General features: G+C 44.7%; 1 protein-coding gene across 3 annotated transcripts in view; it reads left to right on the top strand.

Annotated features, from left to right (window-relative positions):
- LOC139421689 (E3 ubiquitin-protein ligase SMURF1-like) overlaps positions 1 to 20,420 on the top strand; it is a 52,066-nt gene that overhangs the window by 12,658 nt on the left and 18,988 nt on the right. For all 3 annotated transcript variants that reach the window (XM_071172786.1, XM_071172785.1, XM_071172783.1), the window contains exons 6-11: positions 7,740 to 7,815; positions 8,172 to 8,383; positions 10,758 to 10,842; positions 11,472 to 11,618; positions 14,612 to 14,828; positions 15,637 to 15,740. In XM_071172786.1, the coding sequence (XP_071028887.1) occupies positions 7,740 to 7,815; positions 8,172 to 8,383; positions 10,758 to 10,842; positions 11,472 to 11,618; positions 14,612 to 14,828; positions 15,637 to 15,740 (841 nt within the window). The remainder of the gene's footprint in view (positions 1 to 7,739; positions 7,816 to 8,171; positions 8,384 to 10,757; positions 10,843 to 11,471; positions 11,619 to 14,611; positions 14,829 to 15,636; positions 15,741 to 20,420) is intronic.

The following is a 20,420-nucleotide window of genomic DNA, read 5'->3' as shown; positions in this document are numbered from 1 at the left end:
ACCGCTGCGCCACTCGGGAACCCATTTTGGCACTTACATTACATATAAAACTAAAGATAAAACAGTACATTATATAACATTATTACACCACTACATATCTACAATACAACATGTATAATACCACCATACAACAATATTACAGTGTACATGTGTAGAGTGCGTGTGTTAGCCTGTGTGTGCGTGTGTCTGTACCTTTTGTGTGTCTCTTCACAGTTAGTGTTGTTCTATAAGGTGTACTTTAACCTGTTTTTAAATCTGATTCTAATGCTGCATCAGTTACTTGATGTGGACTAAAAGCTTGTTGACCAATCAGGACCTGAATATGACTGCCCTTCACATAATCATTTAACACGTTCATACATTGTTTTATGTGGTTATTACACATTGATTACACGATCACTCCTATTTCATATGTCACAGCGATTCATCGATACGTATGCTATGATGCTGGTAAAATTATCTCGCGCACCTACAGTGCTGGTCATATAAAAAAGCTAGCTAGCTCATGGATGCAAACAATGTTATTCCCCAAAAACATAGCAAGACAACAATCTGTTTCAGTAGCTATAGTTAGCTAGCTAACATCTGTTTCAGTAGCTGTAGTTAGCTAGCTAACATCTGTTTCAGTAGCTGTAGTTAGCTAGCTAACATCTGTTTCAGTAGCTGTAGTTAGCTAGCTAACATCTGTTTCAGTAGCTGTAGTTAGCTAGCTAACATCTGTTTCAGTAGCTGTAGTTAGCTAGCTAACATATGTTTCAGTAGCTGTAGTTAGCTAGCTAACATCTGTTTCAGTAGCTGTAGTTAGCTAGCTAACATCTGTTTCTGTAGCTGTAGTTAGCTAGCTAACATCTGTTTCAGTAGCTGTAGTTAGCTAGCTAACATCTGTTTCCGTAGCTGTAGTTAGCTACCTAACATCTCTTTCAGTAGCTGTAGTTAGCTAGCTAACATCTGTTTCAGTAGCTGTAGTTAGCTAGCTAACATCTGTTTCTGTAGCTGTAGTTAGCTAGCTAACATCTGTTTCTGTAGCTGTAGTTAGCTAGCTAACATCTGTTTCAGTAGCTGTAGTTAGCTAGCTAACATCTGTTTCAGTAGCTGTAGTTAGCTAGCTAACATCTGTTTCAGTAGCTGTAGTTAGCTAGCTAACATCTGTTTCTGTAGCTGTAGTTAGCTAGCTAACATCTGTTTCAGTAGCTGTAGTTAGCTAGCTAACATCTGTTTCAGTAGCTGTAGTTAGCTACCTAACATCTCTTTCAGTAGCTGTAGTTAGCTAGCTAACATCTGTTTCAGTAGCTGTAGTTAGCTAGCTAACATCTGTTTCAGTAGCTGTAGTTAGCTAGCTAACATCTGTTTCAGTAGCTGTAGTTAGCTAGCTAACATCTGTTTCAGTAGCTGTAGTTAGCTAGCTAACATCTGTTTCAGTAGCTGTAGTTAGCTAGCTAACATCTGTTTCAGTAGCTGTAGTTAGCTAGCTAACATCTGTTTCAGTAGCTGTAGTTAGCTAGCTAACATCTGTTTCAGTAGCTGTAGTTAGCTAGCTAACATCTGTTTCAGTAGCTGTAGTTAGCTAGCTAACATCTGTTTCAGTAGCTGTAGTTAGCTAGCTAACATCTGTTTCAGTAGCTGTAGTTAGCTAGCTAACATCTGTTTCAGTAGCTGTAGTTAGCTAGCTAACATCTGTTTCAGTAGCTGTAGTTAGCTAGCTAACATCTGTTTCAGTAGCTGTAGTTAGCTAGCTAACATCTGTTTCAGTAGCTGTAGTTAGCTAGCTAACATCTGTTTCAGTAGCTGTAGTTAGCTAGCTAACATCTGTTTCAGTAGCTGTAGTTAGCTAGCTAACATCTGTTTCAGTAGCTGTAGTTAGCTAGCTAACATCTGTTTCAGTAGCTGTAGTTAGCTAGCTAACATCTGTTTCAGTAGCTGTAGTTAGCTAGCTAACATCTGTTTCAGTAGCTGTAGTTAGCTAGCTAACATCTGTTTCAGTAGCTGTAGTTAGCTAGCTAACATCTGTTTCAGTAGCTGTAGTTAGCTAGCTAACATCTGTTTCAGTAGCTGTAGTTAGCTAGCTAACTATAAGGCTAGGTGTCATCATCTAAAATAACCCTAATTTATAAGACAGTTCTTATTTCAAATCAAATCAAATTTATTTATATAGCCCTTCGTACATCAGCTGATATCTCAAAGTGCTGTACAGAAACCCAGCCTAAAACCCCAAACAGCAAGCAATGCAGGTGTAGAAGCACGGTGGCTAGGAAAAACTCCCTAGAAAGGCCAAAACCTAGGAAGAAACCTAGAGAGGAACCAGGCTATGTGGGGTGGCCAGTCCTCTTCTGGCTGTGCCGGGTGGAGATTATAACAGAACATGGCCAAGATGTTCAAATGTTCATAAATGACCAGCATGGTCGAATAATAATAAGGCAGAACAGTTGAAACTGGAGCAGCAGCACGGCCAGGTGGACTGGGGACAGCAAGGAGTCATCGTGTCAGGTATTCCTGGGGCATGGTCCTAGGGCTCAGGTCCTCCGAGAGAGAGAAAGAAAGAGAGAATTAGAGAGAGCATATGTGGGATGGCCAGTCCTCTTCTGGCTGTGCCGGGTGGAGATTATAACAGAACATGGCCAAGATGTTCAAATGTTCATAAATGACCAGCATGGTCGAATAATAATAAGGCAGAACAGTTGAAACTGGAGCAGCAGCACGGCCAGGTGGACTGGGGACAGCAAGGAGTCATCGTGTCAGGTATTCCTGGGGCATGGTCCTAGGGCTCAGGTCCTCCGAGAGAGAGAAAGAAAGAGAGAATTAGAGAGAGCATATGTGGGATGGCCAGTCCTCTTCTGGCTGTGCCGGGTGGAGATTATAACAGAACATGGCCAAGATGTTCAAATGTTCATAAATGACCAGCATGGTCGAATAATAATAAGGCAGAACAGTTTAAACTGGAGCAGCAGCACGGCCAGGTGGACTGGGGACAACAAGGAGTCATCATGTCAGGTAGTCCTGGGGCATCAGGTCCTCCGAGAGAGAGAAAGAAAGAGATTAATTGATTAATGGTGGTCGGACCCATCTATGTTAAGCTAACCACAATAAGGATTAGCCACAATAGTGGACTTCAAAATAAAAGTATGTAATTGACAGTGATGCAAATGAATACAAATAGTATAATTATGCCATAATTGAATAGATCATGCTAAACGAGGTTGGAATGTTGTTATATGAAATCAACAAAGGACAATGATTTGTTAATTTGACAAAAATCTGTTGAAATCACACTGGATGTATTATACTTTAGAGTTGCATTGGGGGCATCCTTATTTCACTGTACAGCCTTACCTAGGGATTGTGGGTCAATGACATGGGGTATCAGTCTACTCCGTGACACCCTGAGAACATTAGCATCATAGCTCTTATTGCGGGACTCTGAAACAACTGTGAATTGAGCCACATTTATTGTCAACCTGTTTGTATTGAACACTATTCCTGAGGAAAAACAATACTGCGTGGATGTTTTGGAGTCTGAAAACTCTGAGGAGGATGTTGGAAAAAAATATCTTGGGGATTGAGTAGACTGTTACATCATATCATTGATTCTCAATCCTTAGGTAAAGCGGTAGAGTGCAATATGAATGTCAAAACACACAATAGACTGACTGGGGAGGTGATTTTACACAGTCACAGTCCCGCGATAAGAGCTACAACGTTAATATTTGCGTAAACTTTTCACGGTTGTGTTCTGCGGGCGTCACCGAGGGGACTGATACCCCATTTCATTGCTTCACATTCCAACCTTGTTTAACATTATCTAGTCTAAATATGGCAGGATTCCACCAATTGTAACCTTCTGCATCACTGTCAAATAAGTACTTTTATTTTGAAGGCAATTCGCAAATTCCACTATTGTGCCTAATCCTTATTGTGGCTAGCTTCACAACACATAACCCGGTCCGGTCGAGCCTCACTAGCCAGATGAAGCTAGCTGGCTGCTTATAACGTTAGCTTTGGGCAACAGGGTTAAGTAGCTGGCTAGCTATTTATTTTCATGAACTGAAGTTCAATTTCAATAGCCGAACAACAAGTGGCAACCTAGCTAATACTTACTCAAGGATTCCTAAATCATTGCTAAGAATAATGAAAATGACTGCAGTTTCTACTGGTCATTGTTTTCAGGCTGGTTGTATTGGTGCTAGATAGGTACCAAGCTAACGCTAGCTACCCCAGAAGTTGCGTTCTAACAAATAATGCTTTATTACCCAACGCGGTATTGTAAACACATCGTTCGTGGCCAGTGTTTGCTTGTTTGCAGACTTTTCCTGTACAGCTTTGACAGTGCTGATAGTAGTGGTGTTGCTTGGCTTTGAACGTGCAGATTCAGAACACACGACATTCTATAATAGAACTGTGTTATTTGACGTGTCAAATTAAAAGCTTATTTAACAAATTAACAAATTAACAATTAACAATAACAAATTGTGTTATTATAAAATAGTGTTTATTTGACGTATCTTTTCTGACACGTAAAGACCCAAACGGCAATCCATAGTATGTCGTGAAGCTAATAGCAGTGACACTATTACTGTGTAACTCCGGTAGGGCAACATCTGAAAAATAGCGCACTTGGTAGTGTGTAGAGTGTCGTGGAAATTTCCTTAATTACCAAATGATGAGAGAGCAAATCACACACCAGTCAGAGTTATGCTTAATCTTCACCTTTTAATAATAATTAAGCTTTTGCAATAGCATTTTGACTTTCAACATTTCAGTATCTCTAATGAAAAGTTGAGAGTGGTCAACATAATGGCAACTGGGATCTTTTATAGCAAAGATCCACCCCCCCTAGACGACAGGTATGTAGGTCATCTACCTACGTTATATAGGTATGTAGGTCATCTACCTACGTTATATAGGTATGCACGTCATCTACCTACGTTATATAGGTATGGCACGTCATCTACCTACGTTATATAGGTATGTAGGTCATCTACCTACGTTATATAGGTATGTAGGTCATCTACCTACGTTATATAGGTATGGCACGTCATCTACCTACGTTATATAGGTATGGCACGTCATCTACCTACGTTATATAGGTATGTAGGTCATCTACCTACGTTATATAGGTATGGCACGTCATCTACCTACGTTATATAGGTATGTAGGTACGTTATATAGGTATGGCACGTCATCTACCTACGTTATATAGGTATGGCACGTCATCTACCTACGTTATATAGGTATGGCACGTCATCTACCTACGTTATATAGGTATGTAGGTCATCTACCTACGTTATATAGGTATGTAGGTCATCTACCTACGTTATATAGGTATGTAGGTCATCTACCTACGTTATATAGGTATGGCACGTCATCTACCTACGTTATATAGGTATGGCACGTCATCTACCTACGTTATATAGGTATGGCACGTCATCTACCTACGTTATATAGGTATGGCACGTCATCTACCTACGTTATATAGGTATGGCACGTCATCTACCTACGTTATATAGGTATGTAGGTCATCTACCTACGTTATATAGGTATGTAGGTCATCTACCTACGTTATATAGGTATGGCACGTCATCTACCTACGTTATATAGGTATGGCACGTCATCTACCTACGTTATATAGGTATGTACCTACGTTATATAGGTATGCACGTCATCTACCTACGTTATATAGGTATGGCACGTCATCTACCTACGCTATATAGGTATGTAGGTCATCTACCTACGTTATATAGGTATGCACGTCAGCTTTGACATCGGCTTTAAACTAGACTTCGGGTCGATACCGATGTTGACATTTTAGCTAATATTGACCGATTCCGATATGTTTACCGATATATCGTGCATCCCTAGTACAAACATTATTGGGCACAGACAACAGCACAACGGGCAACAAGGTAGAGACAACAATACATCACGCTAAGCAGCCACAACTGCCAGTAAGAGTGTCCATGATTGAGTCTTTGAATGAAGAGATGGAGATAAAACTATCCAGTTTGAGTGTTTGTTGCAGCTCCTTCCAGTCGCTAGCTGCAGCGAACTGAAAAGAGAAGTGACTAGGATTGTGCCATTGGCTTCTGGACAGTGAAAGAAAGTTGAAATGAAAAACAATTAAACAGGAGAGAAATGCTGGTTTCAATGGCCTATTAGGAAGACTTTATAAAATAATTGCCTCCACGTTTCCGTAATAGCCTGCCTACAGTTGCCTGTACACTTGAATAGTGAATGGGAGGCGCTCATCAATTACCATTTGGAAAATAAAAATAGTAGCTCTTTTTTTAAGCATGGCCATCAAAACTGTTTTAACACGCCATTTGCATTTAAAAAGTCAGAAATAGCAATTAAATTCATCACTAACCTTTGATCTTCATCAGATGGCACTCACAGGACTTCATGTTACACAATAAATGTGTGTTTTGTTCGATAAAGTTAATCTTTATGTCCAAAAACCTCATTTGAAATGGGTGTGTTATGTTCAGAAATGCATTGTCTCAAACAAACATCCGGTGAAAGTGCAGAGAGCCACATCAAACAACAGAAATACTCATCATAAACATTGATAAAAGATACAAGTGTTGAACATACGAATACAGATAAACTTCTCCTTAATGCAACCGCTGTGTCAGATTTCAAAAAGGCTTTAAGGCGAAAGCACACTTTGCGATTATGTTAGGTCAGCGCCTAGACACAGAAACCCATACAGCCATTTTCCAACCAAGGTGAGGTGTCACAAAAGTCAGAAATAACGTTAAAAATAATCCCTTACCTTTGATGATCTTCATCTGGTGGCACTCACAGGTCTCCATGTTAGACAATAAATGTTTGTTTTGTTCGATAAAGTTGATCTTTATGTCCAAATACCTTCGTTTTGTTGGTGCGTTTTGTTCAGAAATCCAAAGGCACAATGCGAGCTCTCAACACCTCAAGACGAAAAGTAAAAAAAGTACAATAAAAGATAGTAGAAACGTGTCAAACGATGTTTAAAATCAATCCTCAGGGTGTTTTTGTCATAAATAATAAATAATATTTCAACCGGACAAAAACTTTGTCAATAGAAAAGGTAAATGCGCACTCCTGATCACGTGCTTCGTTCATGTCTGGAAGTTTCCACTGTCATCGGATTGAAAGCGGTGTATCTCCCTCATTTTTCAGAGTAAAAGCCTGAAACAATGCCTAAAGACTGGTCACATGTTGAGGAAGCCATAGAGCTTGTGAACTGGGTCCTAAGTCTTTGTATGGTGGATAAGCTTTCAATGGAAAAACAGCCTTTCAAAATAATAGTACTTCCTGGTTGGATTTTCCTCGGGTTTTCGCCTGCCATATCAGTTCTGTTATACTCAGACATTATTTTAACCGTTTTGGAAACTTTACAGTGTTTTCTATCCAAATCTACTAATTATATGCATACCCTAGCTTATGGGCCTGAGTAGCAGGCAGTTTAATTTGGGCACACTTTTCATCCGGAGGTGAAAATACCGCCCCCTGACCAAGACAGGTTAAGAGTACGGGTTAGGGTTTATGTTAAGGTTAGGGTTAGGGTTTATGTTAAGGTTAGGGTAAGAGTACGGGTTAGGGTTTATGTTAAGTTTAGGGTAAGACTACGGGTTTGGGTTTATGTTAAGGTTAGGGTAAGTGTACGGGTTAAGGAAATAGGATTTTGATTGGGGCTGAATTGTGTGTCCCCACCAGGTTAGCGGTACTAGACTGTGTGTGTAATGTGTGTTAACTGTGTTTTCCAGTGAGCCTCCAGACCAGAGATGGTTTGGGCAGCGGAGGACCCGTGGTCGACTGTAGAGGACTGTTAGAGAATGACGGGTGAGGATCCTTCTGTGGTTGTGTGTGTTGGAGGGCTCTCACTGTGTGTGTTGGAGGGCTCTCTCACTGTGTGTGTTGGAGGGCTCTCTCACTGTGTGTGTTGGAGGGCTCTCTCACTGTGTGTGTGTGACTGTGAGTGGAGAGAGCGTGTGTGTGCGTGCGTGTGCGCAACAGGTGCGTGTGTACGTAACAGGTGTGTGTGTGTAACGTGTGTGTGTGTGTAACAGGTGTGTGTGTGTGTAACAGGTGTGTGTGTGTGTAACAAGTGTCTATGTGTGTAACAGGTGTGTTTGTGTGTAACGTGTGTGTAACGTGTGTGTGTGCGTGTGTGTGCGTGTGTGTGTGTGTGTGTGTAGGCCTGTGTTTGAGAACTGTTTCAGTGAGGAGCCGCTACCGTACTCAGACCCCACGGGCGCCGCTGGGGGCGGGACCTGTCCACCGGATTCACCCAACCAGGAGAACCGGCTCCAGGCTCAGCGAATCAGAGGCCAGGATTCCCAAAGACACACCCACACCCCTCAGAACCGACCGCATGGCAACCAATCACCTGATCTGCCTGAGGGATACGGTGAGAGAGACGGAGAGAGTTTGTGTTATTGACAAATGGTACAGGGCCAGGTGTGTGTTATTGACCAGGTGTGTGTTATTGACCAGGTGTGTGTTATTGACCAGGGCCAGGTGTGTGTTATTGACCAGGGCCAAGTGTGTGTTATTGACCAGGTGTGTGTTATTGACCAGGGCCAGGTGTGTGTTATTGACCAGGGCCAGGTGTATGTTATTGAGCAGGTGTGTGTTATTGACCAGGTGTGTGTTATTGACCAGGGCCAGGTGTGTGTTATTGACCAGGTGTGTGTTATTGACCAGGGCCAGGTGTGTGTTATTGACCAGGGCCAAGTGTGTGTAATTGACCAGGTGTGTGTTATTGACCAGGGCCAGGTGTGTGTTATTGACCAGGTGTGTGTTATTGACCAGGGCCAGGTGTATGTTATTGAGCAGGTGTGTGTTATTGACCAGGTGTGTGTTATTGACCAGGGCCAGGTGTGTGTTATTGACCAGGTGTGTGTTATTGACCAGGGCCAGGTGTGTGTTATTGACCAGGGCCAAGTGTGTGTAATTGACCAGGTGTGTGTTATTGACCAGGGCCAGGTGTGTGTTATTGACCAGGTGTGTGTTATTGACCAGGGCCAGGTGTATGTTATTGAGCAGGTGTGTGTTATTGACCAGGTGTGTGTTATTGACCAGGGCCAGGTGTGTGTTATTGACCAGGTGTGTGTTATTGACCAGGGCCAGGTGTGTGTTATTGACCAGGTGTGTGTTATTGACCAGGTGTGTGTTATTGACCAGGGCCAGGTGTGTGTTATTGACCAGGTGTGTGTTATTGACCAGGTGTGTGTTATTGACCAGGGCCAGGTGTATGTTATTGAGCAGGTGTGTGTTATTGACCAGGTGTGTGTTCTTGACCAGGGCCAGGTGTGTGTTATTGACCAGGTGTGTGTTATTGACCAGGGCCAGGTGTGTGTTATTGACCAGGTGTGTGTTATTGACCAGGGCCAGGTGTGTGTTATTGACCAGGTGTGTGTTATTGACCAGGTGTGTGTTATTGACCAGGTGTGTGTTATTTACCAGGTGTGTGTTATTGACCAACAGGGAGGCTGTTTAATCTGAATGGGGTTGTGGAGAAAGCACAACATGTGGCCTCAATTAGCCTGGCTAGCTTCTCTAGGCTGCTCCAGTCAAGACAGATACTGTTATGTGGATGGTGAACTACATTGTGGCTGCTACGGGTTAGCTGGTATTGGCTGCTTACAGGTTAGCTGGTCTTGGATGCTACGGGTTAGCTGGTCTTGGCTGCTACGGGTTAGCTGGTCTTGGCTGCTACAGGTTAGCTGGTCTTGGATGCTACGGGTTAGCTGGTCTTGGCTGCTACGGGTTAGCTGGTTTTGGCTGCTACAGGTTAGCTGGTCTTGGATGCTACGGGTTAGCTGGTCTTGGCTGCTACAGGTTAGCTGGTCTTGGCTGCTACAGGTTAGCTGGTCTTGGCTGCTACAGGTTAGCTGGTCTTGGCTGCTACAGGTTAGCTGGTCTTGGCTGCTACAGGTTAGCTGGTCTTGGCTGCTACAGGTTAGCTGGTCTTGGCTGTTTACAGGTTAGCTGGTCTTGGATGCTACAGGTTAGCTGGTCTTGGCTGTTTACAGGTTAGCTGGTCTTGGATGCTAAGGGTTAGCTGGTCTTGGCTGTTTACAGGTTAGCTGGTCTTGGCTGCTACAGGTTAGCTGGTCTTGGCTGCTACAGGTTAGCTGGTCTAGGCTGCTACAGGTTAGCTGGTCTAGGCTGTTTACAGGTTAGCTGGTCTTGGCTGTTTACAGGTTAGCTGGTCTTGGCTGTTTACAGGTTAGCTGGTCTTGGCTGTTTACAGGTTAGCTGGTCTTGGCTGCTACAGGTTAGCTGGTCTTGGCTGTTTACAGGTTAGCTGGTCTTGGCTGTTTACAGGTTAGCTGGTCTTGGCTGTTTACAGGTTAGCTGGTTTTGGCTGTTTACAGGTTAGCTGGTCTTGGCTGTTTACAGGTTAGCTGGTCTTGGCTGTTTACAGGTTAGCTGGTCTTGGCTGTTTACAGGTTAGCTGGTCTTGACTGTTTACAGGTTAGCTGGTCTTGGCTGTTTACAGGTTAGCTGGTCTTGGCTGCTACAGGTTAGCTGGTCTTGGCTGTTTACAGGTTAGCTGGTTTTGGCTGTTTACAGGTTAGCTGGTCTTGGCTGTAGCTGAGTTGACGTATCGCTGTCGCTCTGCTCCCATCTCAACAGCTGCAGCAGTAGAGACTCTCTCTCACGCAGCACTTCTCATGTTAAAAACCACATGTGTTCCGGATACTATTATCCCTAGTGTGTGTTTGTGTCCAACGTGTGTGTGTGTGACCTTTCTGTATAATGTGTGTGTGTTACAGAGCAGCGCACCACGGTGCAGGGCCAGGTGTATTTTCTTCACACACAGACGGGAGTCAGCACCTGGCATGACCCACGCATACCCAGGTAATACACGCCCACCATACAGCCAGCCGTCTACCTACTACCCTCTACCCTTACTACCTACCCTCTACCCTTCCTATCCTACCCTCTACTCTTACTATCCTACCCTCTACCCTTACTATACAACCCTCTACCCTCACTATCCAACCCTCTACCTTTACTATCCTACCCTCTACCCTTACTATCCTACCCTCACTATCCTACCCTCTACCCTTACTCTCCTACCCTCACTATCCTACCCTCTACCTTTACTATCTTACCCTCTACCCTTACTACCCTCTACCCTTACTACCTCCTCCCTTACCACCTTACCTGAATTGGAACGCATCCCGGTGGAAGGCCTAGAGCTCAGTAAGATGTGTTGTGATTGGTTTAGAGCTCAGTAAGGTGTGTTGTGATTGTTTTAAAGCTCAGTAAGGTGTGTTGTGATTGGTTTAGAGCTCAGTTAGGTGTGTTTTGATTGGTGTAGAGCTCAGTAAGGTGTGTTTTGATTGGTGTAGAGCTCAGTAAGGTGTGTTGTGATTGGTGTAGAGCTCAGAAAGGTGTATTGTGATTGTTCCAGGCACCTGATAGTAAGGTGTGTTGTGATTGGTCCAGGGACCTGATAGTAAGGTGTGTTGTGATTGGTCCAGGGACCTGGCCAGTGTGAGCTGTGAGGAGTTGGGTCCGCTGCCGGCCGGTTGGGAGGTGAGGAGCACGGTGTCGGGACGGATCTACTTTGTGGATCACAACAACCGAACAACGCAGTTCACTGACCCCCGGCTACACACCATCATCAGGTACACTTGTACACACACACACACACACACACACACACACACACACACACACACACACACACACAATCACACACAATTATTAAATTTATTTCATAAACATGGTTATGCAACACCCAATGCCCCTGTGTGAAAAGTTATCGCCCCCTTACACTCAATAACTGGTTATGCCACCTTTAGCTGCCACGACTCCAACCAAACACTTCCTGTAGTTGATCAGTCCCCCTTTAGCTGCCACGACTCCAACCAAACACTTCCTGTAGTTGTTGATCAGTCCCCCTTTAGCTGCCACGACTCCAACCAAACACTTCCTGTAGTTGTTGATCAGTCCCCCTTTAGCTGCGACTCCAACCAAACACTTCCTGTAGTTGTTGATCAGTCCCCCTTTAGCTGCCACGACTCCAACCAAACACTTCCTGTAGTTGTTGATCAGTCCCCCTTTAGCTGCCACGACTCCAACCAAACACTTCCTGTAGTTGTTGATCAGTCCCCCTTTAGCTGCCACGACTCCAACCAAACACTTCCTGTAGTTGTTGATCAGTCCCCCTTTAGCTGCCATGACTCCAACCAAACACTTCCTGTAGCTGTTGATCAGTCCACCTTTAGCTGCAATGACTCCAACCAAACACTTCCTGTAGTTGTTGATCAGTCCACCTTTAGCTGCAATGACTCCAACCAAACACTTCCTGTAGTTGTTGATCAGTCCACCTTTAGCTGCCATGACTCCCACCAAACACTTCCTGTAGTTGATCAGTCCACCTTTAGCTGCCATGACTCCAACCAAACACTTCCTGTAGTTGATCAGTCCACCTTTAGCTGCCATGACTCCAACCAAGCACTTCCTGTAGTTGATCAGTCCACCTTTAGCTGCAACGACTCCAACCAAACACTTCCTGTAGTTGTCTCTCACGTCGCTGTGGAGGAATTTTGGCCCAGATCCTCCCACAACATCTCCATTGGGATTAGGTTTGGACTTTGACTAGGCCATTCCAACATCTCAGTTGGGATTAGGTTTGGACTTTGACTGGGCCATTCCAACATCTCCATTGGGATTAGGTTTGGACTTTGACTAGGCCATTCCAACATCTCCATTTATGATTAGGTTTGTACTTTGACTAAGCCATTCCAACATCTCAGTTGGGATTAGGTTTGGACTTTGACTGGGCCATTCCAACATCTCCATTGGGATTAGGTTTGGACTTTGACTAGACCATTCCAACATCTCCATTGGGATTAGGTTTGGACTTTGACTAGGCCATTCCAACATCACCTAGGTGTCTGGCTAGACTGTAAACTCTCCTTCCAGACTCATATCAAACATCTCCAATCTAAAATCAAATCTAGAGTCGGCTTTCTATTCCGCAACAAAGGCTCCTTCACTCACGCCGCCAAACTTACCCTAGTAAAACTGACTATCCTACCGATCCTCGACTTTGGCGATGTCATCTACAAAATAGTTTCCAACACTCTACTCAGCAAACTGGATGCAGTTTATCACAGTGCCATCCGTTTAGTTACTAAAGCACCTTATACCACCCACCACTGCGACCTGTATGCTCTAGTCGGCTGGCCCTCGCTACATATTCGTCGCCAGACCCACTGGCTCCAGGTCATCTACAAGTCCATGCTAGGTAAAGCTCCGCCTTATCTCAGTTCACTGGTCACGATGGCAACACCCACCCGTAGCACGCGCTCCAGCAGGTGTATCTCACTGATCATTCCTAAAGCCAACACCTCATTTGGCCGCCTTTCCTTCCAGTTCTCTGCTGCCTGTGACTGGAACGAATTGCAAAAATCGCTGAAGTTGGAGACTTTTATCTCCCTCACCAACTTCAAACATCTGCTATCTGAGCAGCTAACCGATCGCTGCAGCTGTACATAGTCCATCGGTAAACAGCCCACCCAATTTTACCTACCTCATCCTCATACTGTTTATATTTATTTACTTTTCTGCTCTTTTGCACACCAGTATCTCTACCTGCACATGCAAAATTGTAATTATTCGCCTACCTCCTGATGCCTTTTGCACACAATGTATATAGACTCTATTTTTTCTACTGTGTTTTTGACTTGTTAATTGTTTACTCCATGTGTAACTCTGTGTTGTCTGTTCACACTGCTATGCTTTATCTTGGCCAGGTCGCAGTTGTAAATGAGAACTTGTTCTCAACTAGTCTACCTGGTTAAATAAAGGTGAAATAAAAATAAAATCTCAGTTGGGATTAGGTTTGGACTTTGACTAGGCCATTCCAACATCTCCATTGGGATTAGGTTTGGACTTTGACTAGGCCATTCCAACATCTCCATTGGGATTAGGTTTGGACTTTGACTAGGTCATTCCAACATCTCAGTTGGGATTAGGTTTGGACTTTGACTAGGCCATTCCAACATCTCCATTGGGATTACGTTTGGACTTTGACTAGGCCATTCCAACATCTCCATTGGGATTAGGTTTGGACTTTGACTAGGCCATTCCAACATCTCAATTGGGATTAGGTTTGGATTTTGACTAGGCCATTCCAACATCTCAGTTCCAACATCTCAACATTCTTTTAACTCATCTGTCTATAGAACATTATTTTAACTCATCTGTCTATAGAACATTATTTTAACTCATCTGTCCATAGAACATTATTTTAGCTCATCTGTCCATAGAACATTATTTTAGCTCATCTGTCTATAGAACATTATTTTAACTCATCTGTCTATAGAACATTATTTTAACTAATCTGTCTATAGAACATTCTTTTAGCTCATCTGTCTATAGAACATTCTTTTAACTCATCCAGTTATTGGGTGTAGGGGGGCAACACTTTTTTGAAACAGGAATTTGGTGTTACATAACTTGGTTAATTAAAAAATAAATACATGTTTTTGTTATTTGTAAACTCAGGTTCCCTTTATCTAATATTAGGTTTTGGTTGAATATCTGATAACATTCAGTATCAAAGATGTGTAAAAATCAGAAAGGGGACAAATCCACTGTGTTTCTCCAGCCAACACTCCCAGGTGAAGGACTCGTCTCAGCCGCTGGGTGGGGGAGGCGGGAGAGAGATGGAGGTGGGGGGGGAGGAGGGAGGAGAAGGGGAGGTGACACTGCGTTATGAGAGAGACCTGGTCCACAAACTGAAGCTGCTCCGACACGAGCTGTCACTACAGCAACCACAGGCCGGACACTGTCGCATAGAGGTCTCACGAGACGAGATCTTTGAGGTATGTACATATATATATATACACACACACACACACACACACACACACACACACACACACACACACACACACACACACACACACACACACACACAGAGACTCTCACACACACACAGAGACTCTCTCACACACACACACACACACACACAGAGACTCTCACACACACACAGAGACTCACACACACACACACACAGAGAGACTCACACACACACACACACACACACACAGAGACTCTCACACACACACACACACAGAGACTCTCACACAAAGACTCACACACACACACACACACACAGAGAGACTCACACAAAGACTCACACACACACACACACAGAGAGACTCACACACACACACACACAGAGAGACTCTCACACACACACACACAGAGACTCTCTCACACACACACACACAGTGAGACTCACACACACACACACAGAGAGACTCACACACACACACACACACAGAGACACACACACACACAGAGAGAGACTCACACACACACACATAGAGAGACTCACACACACACACACAGAGTGACTCTCACACACACACACACAGAGAGACTCACACACACACACACACAGAGAGACTCACACACACACACACACACACAGAGAGACTCACACATACCCACCTTTACTTTTATAGGCCTCCACAATACAAGATGGATTTTTCTTCAGGTTATATTTTCTTTAATTGTGTGTGTGTGTGTGTGTGTGTGTCCGTGCGCGTGCGTGTGTGTGTCTGTGCGTGTGTGTGTCTGTGCGTGTGTGTGTGTGTGTGTGTGTGTGTGTGTGTGTGTGTGTAGGAGTCTTATCGTCAGATCATGAAGATGAGACCCAAGGATCTGAAGAAACGACTGATGGTGAAGTTTAGAGGAGAGGAAGGACTGGACTACGGAGGAGTGGCAAGGTCTGTTGTACTAACGTTGGATTGTGGTTATGTTGTGATGACGTTGTGATGACGTTGTGATGACGTTGTGGTTACGTTGTGGTGACGTTGTGGTTACGTTGTGATGACGTTGTGGTTACGTTGTGAGGACGTTGTGATGACGTTGTTTTCTGGTCGTGGCGGGTGGCATACCTGCTGTGTGCAGGGTGGGAAATTAAAACCACCACCCAGAAGGCATTGGGTCAGAATGTCTTCCACCAGCCACGTTGGCATTCGGGAACATTTTGTATCATTTTGATCCAAAGCCACATGTTTCCCTAAAGAATATAAAAGGTGAATCAGTGATTTGTATTTCCTGCAACTTTCTGAAGAAGTCACGGCATGGAAGTCCCTGTCTACCACGTTGTTTAGCTGGGCAAGGGAATCCCTGTCTACCACGTTGTTTAGCTGGGCATGGGAATCCCTGTCTACCACGTTGTTTAGCTGGGCATGGGAATCCCTGTCTACCACGTTGTTTAGCTGGGCATGGGAATCCCTGTCTACCACGTTGTTTAGCTGGGCAAGGGAATCCCTGTCTACCACGTTGTTTAGCTGGGCATGGGAATCCCTGTCTACCACGTTGTTTAGCTGGGCATGGGAATCCCTGTCTACCACGTTGTTTAGCTGGGCATGGGAATCCCTGTCTACCACGTTGTTTAGCTGGGCATGGGAATCCCTGTCGACCACGTTGTTTAGCCAGTTAGCTGGGAATCCCTGTCTACCACGTTGTTTAGCCAGTTAGCTGGGCATGGGAATCCCTGTCTACCACGTTGTTTAGCTGGGCATGGGAATCCCTGTCTACCACGTTGTTTAGCTGGGCATGGGAATCCCTGTCTACCACATTGTTTAGCTGGGCATGGGAATCCCTGTCTACCACGTTGTTTAGCCAGTTAGCTGGGAATCCCTGTCTACCACGTTGTTTAGCCAGTTAGCTGGGCATGGGAATCCCTGTCTACCACGTTGTTTAGCCAGTTAGCTGGGCATGGGAATCCCTGTCTACCACGTTGTTTAGCCAGTTAGCTGGGCATGGGAGTCCCTGTCTACCACGTTGTTTAACCAGTTAGCTGGGCATGGGAATCCCTGTCTACCACCTTGTTTAGCCAGTTAGCTGGTCATGGAAATCCCTGTCTACCACATTGTTTAGCCAGTTAGCTGGGCATGGGAATCCCTGTCTACCACATTGTTTAGCCAGTTAGCTGGTCATGGGAGGCCCTGTCTACCACGTTGTTTAGCTGGGCATGGGAATCCCTGTCTACCACGTTGTTTAGCCAGTTAGCTGGGCATTGGAGTCCCTGTCTACCACGTTGTTTAACCAGTTAGCTGGGCATGGCAATCCCTGTCTACCACGTTGTTTAGCCAGTTAGCTGGGCATGGGAGTCCCTGTCTACCACGTTGTTTAGCCAGTTAGCTGGGCATGGGAATCCATGTCTACCACATTGTTTAACCAGTTAGCTGGGCATGGGAGTCCCTGTCTACCACGTTGTTTAGCCAGTTAGCTGGGCATGGAATCCCTGTCTACCACATTGTTTAGCTGGTCATGGGAGGCCCTGTCTACCACGTTGTTTAGCTGGGCATGGGAATCCCTGTCGACCACGTTGTTTAGCCAGTTAGCTGGGCATGGGAATCCCTGTCTACCACGTTGTTTAGCTGGGCATGGGAATCCCTGTCTACCACGTTGTTTAGCTGGGCATGAGAATCCCTGTCTACCACGTTGTTTAGCCAGTTAGCTGGGCATGGGAATTCCCGTCTACCACGTTGTTTAGCCAGTTAGCTGGGCATGGGAGTCCCTGTCTACCACGTTGTTTAGCTGGGCATGGGAATCCCTGTCTACCACGTTGTTTAGCCAGTTAGCTGGGCATGGGAATCCATGTCTACCACGTTGTTTAGCCAGTTAGCTGGGCATGGGAATCCATGTCTACCACGTTGTTTAGCTGGGCATAGGAATTCCTGTCTACCACGTTGTTTAGCTGGGCATGGGAATCCCTGTCTACCACATTGTTTAGCCAGTTAGCTGGGCATGGGAATCCCCGTCTACCACATTGTTTAGCTGGGCATGGGAATCCCTGTCTACCACGTTGTTTAGCTGGGCATGGGAATCCCCATCTACCACATTGTTTAGCCAGTTAGCTGGGCATGGGAATCCCTGTCTACCACGTTGTTTAGCCAGTCTCTTGCTAGGTGCAGAAACACGGCTAGTCAAACACCAGTCTCTTGATTGGTGTAGAAACACCAGTCTCTTGATTGGTGTAGAAACACGGCTAGTCAAACACCAGTCTCTTGCTAGGTGTAGAAACACAGCTAGTCAAACACCAGTCTCTTGCTAGGTGCAGAAACACAGCTAGTCAAACACCAGTCTCTTGCTAGGTGCAGAAACACAGCTAGTCAAACACCAGTCTCTTGCTAGGTGCAGAAACACGGCTAGTCAAACACCAGTCTCTTGATTGGTGCAGAAACACGGCTAGTCAAACACCAGTCTCTTGCTAGGTGCAGAAACACAGCTAGTCAAACACCAGTCGCTTGCTAGGTGCAGAAACACAGCTAGTCAAACACCAGTCTCTTGATTGGTGCAGAAACACGGCTAGTCAAACACCAGTCTCTTGCTAGGTGCAGAAACACCACTAGTCAAACACCAGTATCTTGCTAGGTGCAGAAACACCATTAGTCAAACACCAGTCTCTTGCTAGGTGCAGAAACACCACCAGTCAAACACCAGTCTCTTGCTAGGTGCAGAAACACCACTAGTCAAACACCAGTCTCTTGCTAGGTGCAGAAACATGGCTAGTCAAACACCAGTCTCTTGATTGGTGCAGAAACACCAGTCTCTTGATTGGTGCAGAAACACCAGTATCTTGCTAGGTGCAGAAACACGGCTAGTCAAACACCAGTCTCTTGATTGGTGCAGAAACACGGCTAGTCAAACACCAGTCTCTTGATTGGTGCAGAAACACGGCTAGTCAAACACCAGTCTCTTGATTGGTGCAGAAACACCACTAGTCAAACACCAGTCTCTTGATTGGTGCAGAAACACCAGTCTCTTGATTGGTGCAGAAACACCACTAGTCAAACACCAGTCTCTTGATTGGTGCAGAAACACGGCTAGTCAAACACCAGTCTCTTGATTGGTGCAGAAACACCATTAGTCAAACACCAGTCTCTTGCTAGGTGCAGAAACACCACCAGTCAAACACCAGTCTCTTGCTAGGTGCAGAAACACCACAAGTCAAACACCAGTCTCTTGCTAGGTGCAGAAACATGGCTAGTCAAACACCAGTCTCTTGATTGGTGCAGAAACACCAGTCTCTTGATTGGTGCAGAAACACCAGTATCTTGCTAGGTGCAGAAACACGGCTAGTCAAACACCAGTCTCTTGATTGGTGCAGAAACACGGCTAGTCAAACACCAGTCTCTTGATTGGTGCAGAAACACGGCTAGTCAAACACCAGTCTCTTGATTGGTGCAGAAACACCACTAGTCAAACACCAGTCTCTTGATTGGTGCAGAAACACCAGTCTCTTGATTGGTGCAGAAACACGGCTAGTCAAACACCAGTCTCTTGATTGGTGCAGAAACACCAGTCTCTTGCTAGGTGCAGAAACACCAGTCTCTTGCTAGGTGCAGAAACACCAGTCTCTTGCTAGGTGCAGAAACACCAGTCTCTTGATTGGTGCAGAAGCACAGCTAGTCAAACATGTTTATACAGGGAGTGACTGTACCTGCTGAGATAACATTGTAATAACGTTGTATTATGGTTATACAGGGAGTGACTGTACCTGCTGTGGTAACGTTGTAATAACGTTGTATTATGGTTAAACAGGGAGTGGCTGTACCTGCTCTGGTAACATTGTATTATGGTTATACAGGGAGTGGCTGTACCTGCTGTGGTAACATTGTAATAACATTGTATTATGGTTAAACAGGGAGTGGCTGTACCTGCTGTGGTAACATTGTATTATGGTTATACAGGGAGTGGCTTTACCTGCTGTGGTAACATTGTATTATGGTTATACAGGGAGTGGCTGTACCTGCTGTAGTAACATTGTATTATGGTTAAACAGGGAGTGGCTGTACCTGCTATGGTAACATTGTATTATGGTTAAACAGGGAGTGGCTGTACCTGCTATGGTAACATTGTATTATGGTTATACAGGGAGTGGCTGTACCTGCTGTGGTAACATTGTATTGTGGTTATACAGGGAGTGGCTTTACCTGCTGTGGTAACATTGTATTATGGTTATACAGGGAGTGGCTGTACCTGCTGTGGTAACATTGTAATAACATTGTATTATGGTTAAACAGGGAGTGGCTGTACCTGCTGTGGTAACATTGTATTATGGTTATACAGGGAGTGGCTGTACCTGCTGTGGTAACATTGTAATAACGTTGTATTATGGTTATACAGGGAGTGGCTGTACCTGCTGTGGTAACATTGTAATAACATTGTATTATGGTTAAACAGGGAGTGGCTGTACCTGCTGTGGTAACATTGTATTATGGTTATACAGGGAGTGGATGTACCTGCTGTGGTAACATTGTATTATGGTTATACAGGGAGTGGCTGTACCTATTGTAGTAACATTGTGTTATGGTTATACAGGGAGTGGCTGTACCTGCTGTGGTAACATTGTAATAACGTTGTATTATGGTTATACAGGGAGTGGCTGT

Source organism: Oncorhynchus clarkii, chromosome 12 (genome assembly GCF_045791955.1).
Source record: "Oncorhynchus clarkii lewisi isolate Uvic-CL-2024 chromosome 12, UVic_Ocla_1.0, whole genome shotgun sequence".
Classification (NCBI taxonomy): Eukaryota; Metazoa; Chordata; class Actinopteri; order Salmoniformes; family Salmonidae; genus Oncorhynchus; species Oncorhynchus clarkii.
This window is presented reverse-complemented; position numbering and strand designations above follow the sequence as displayed.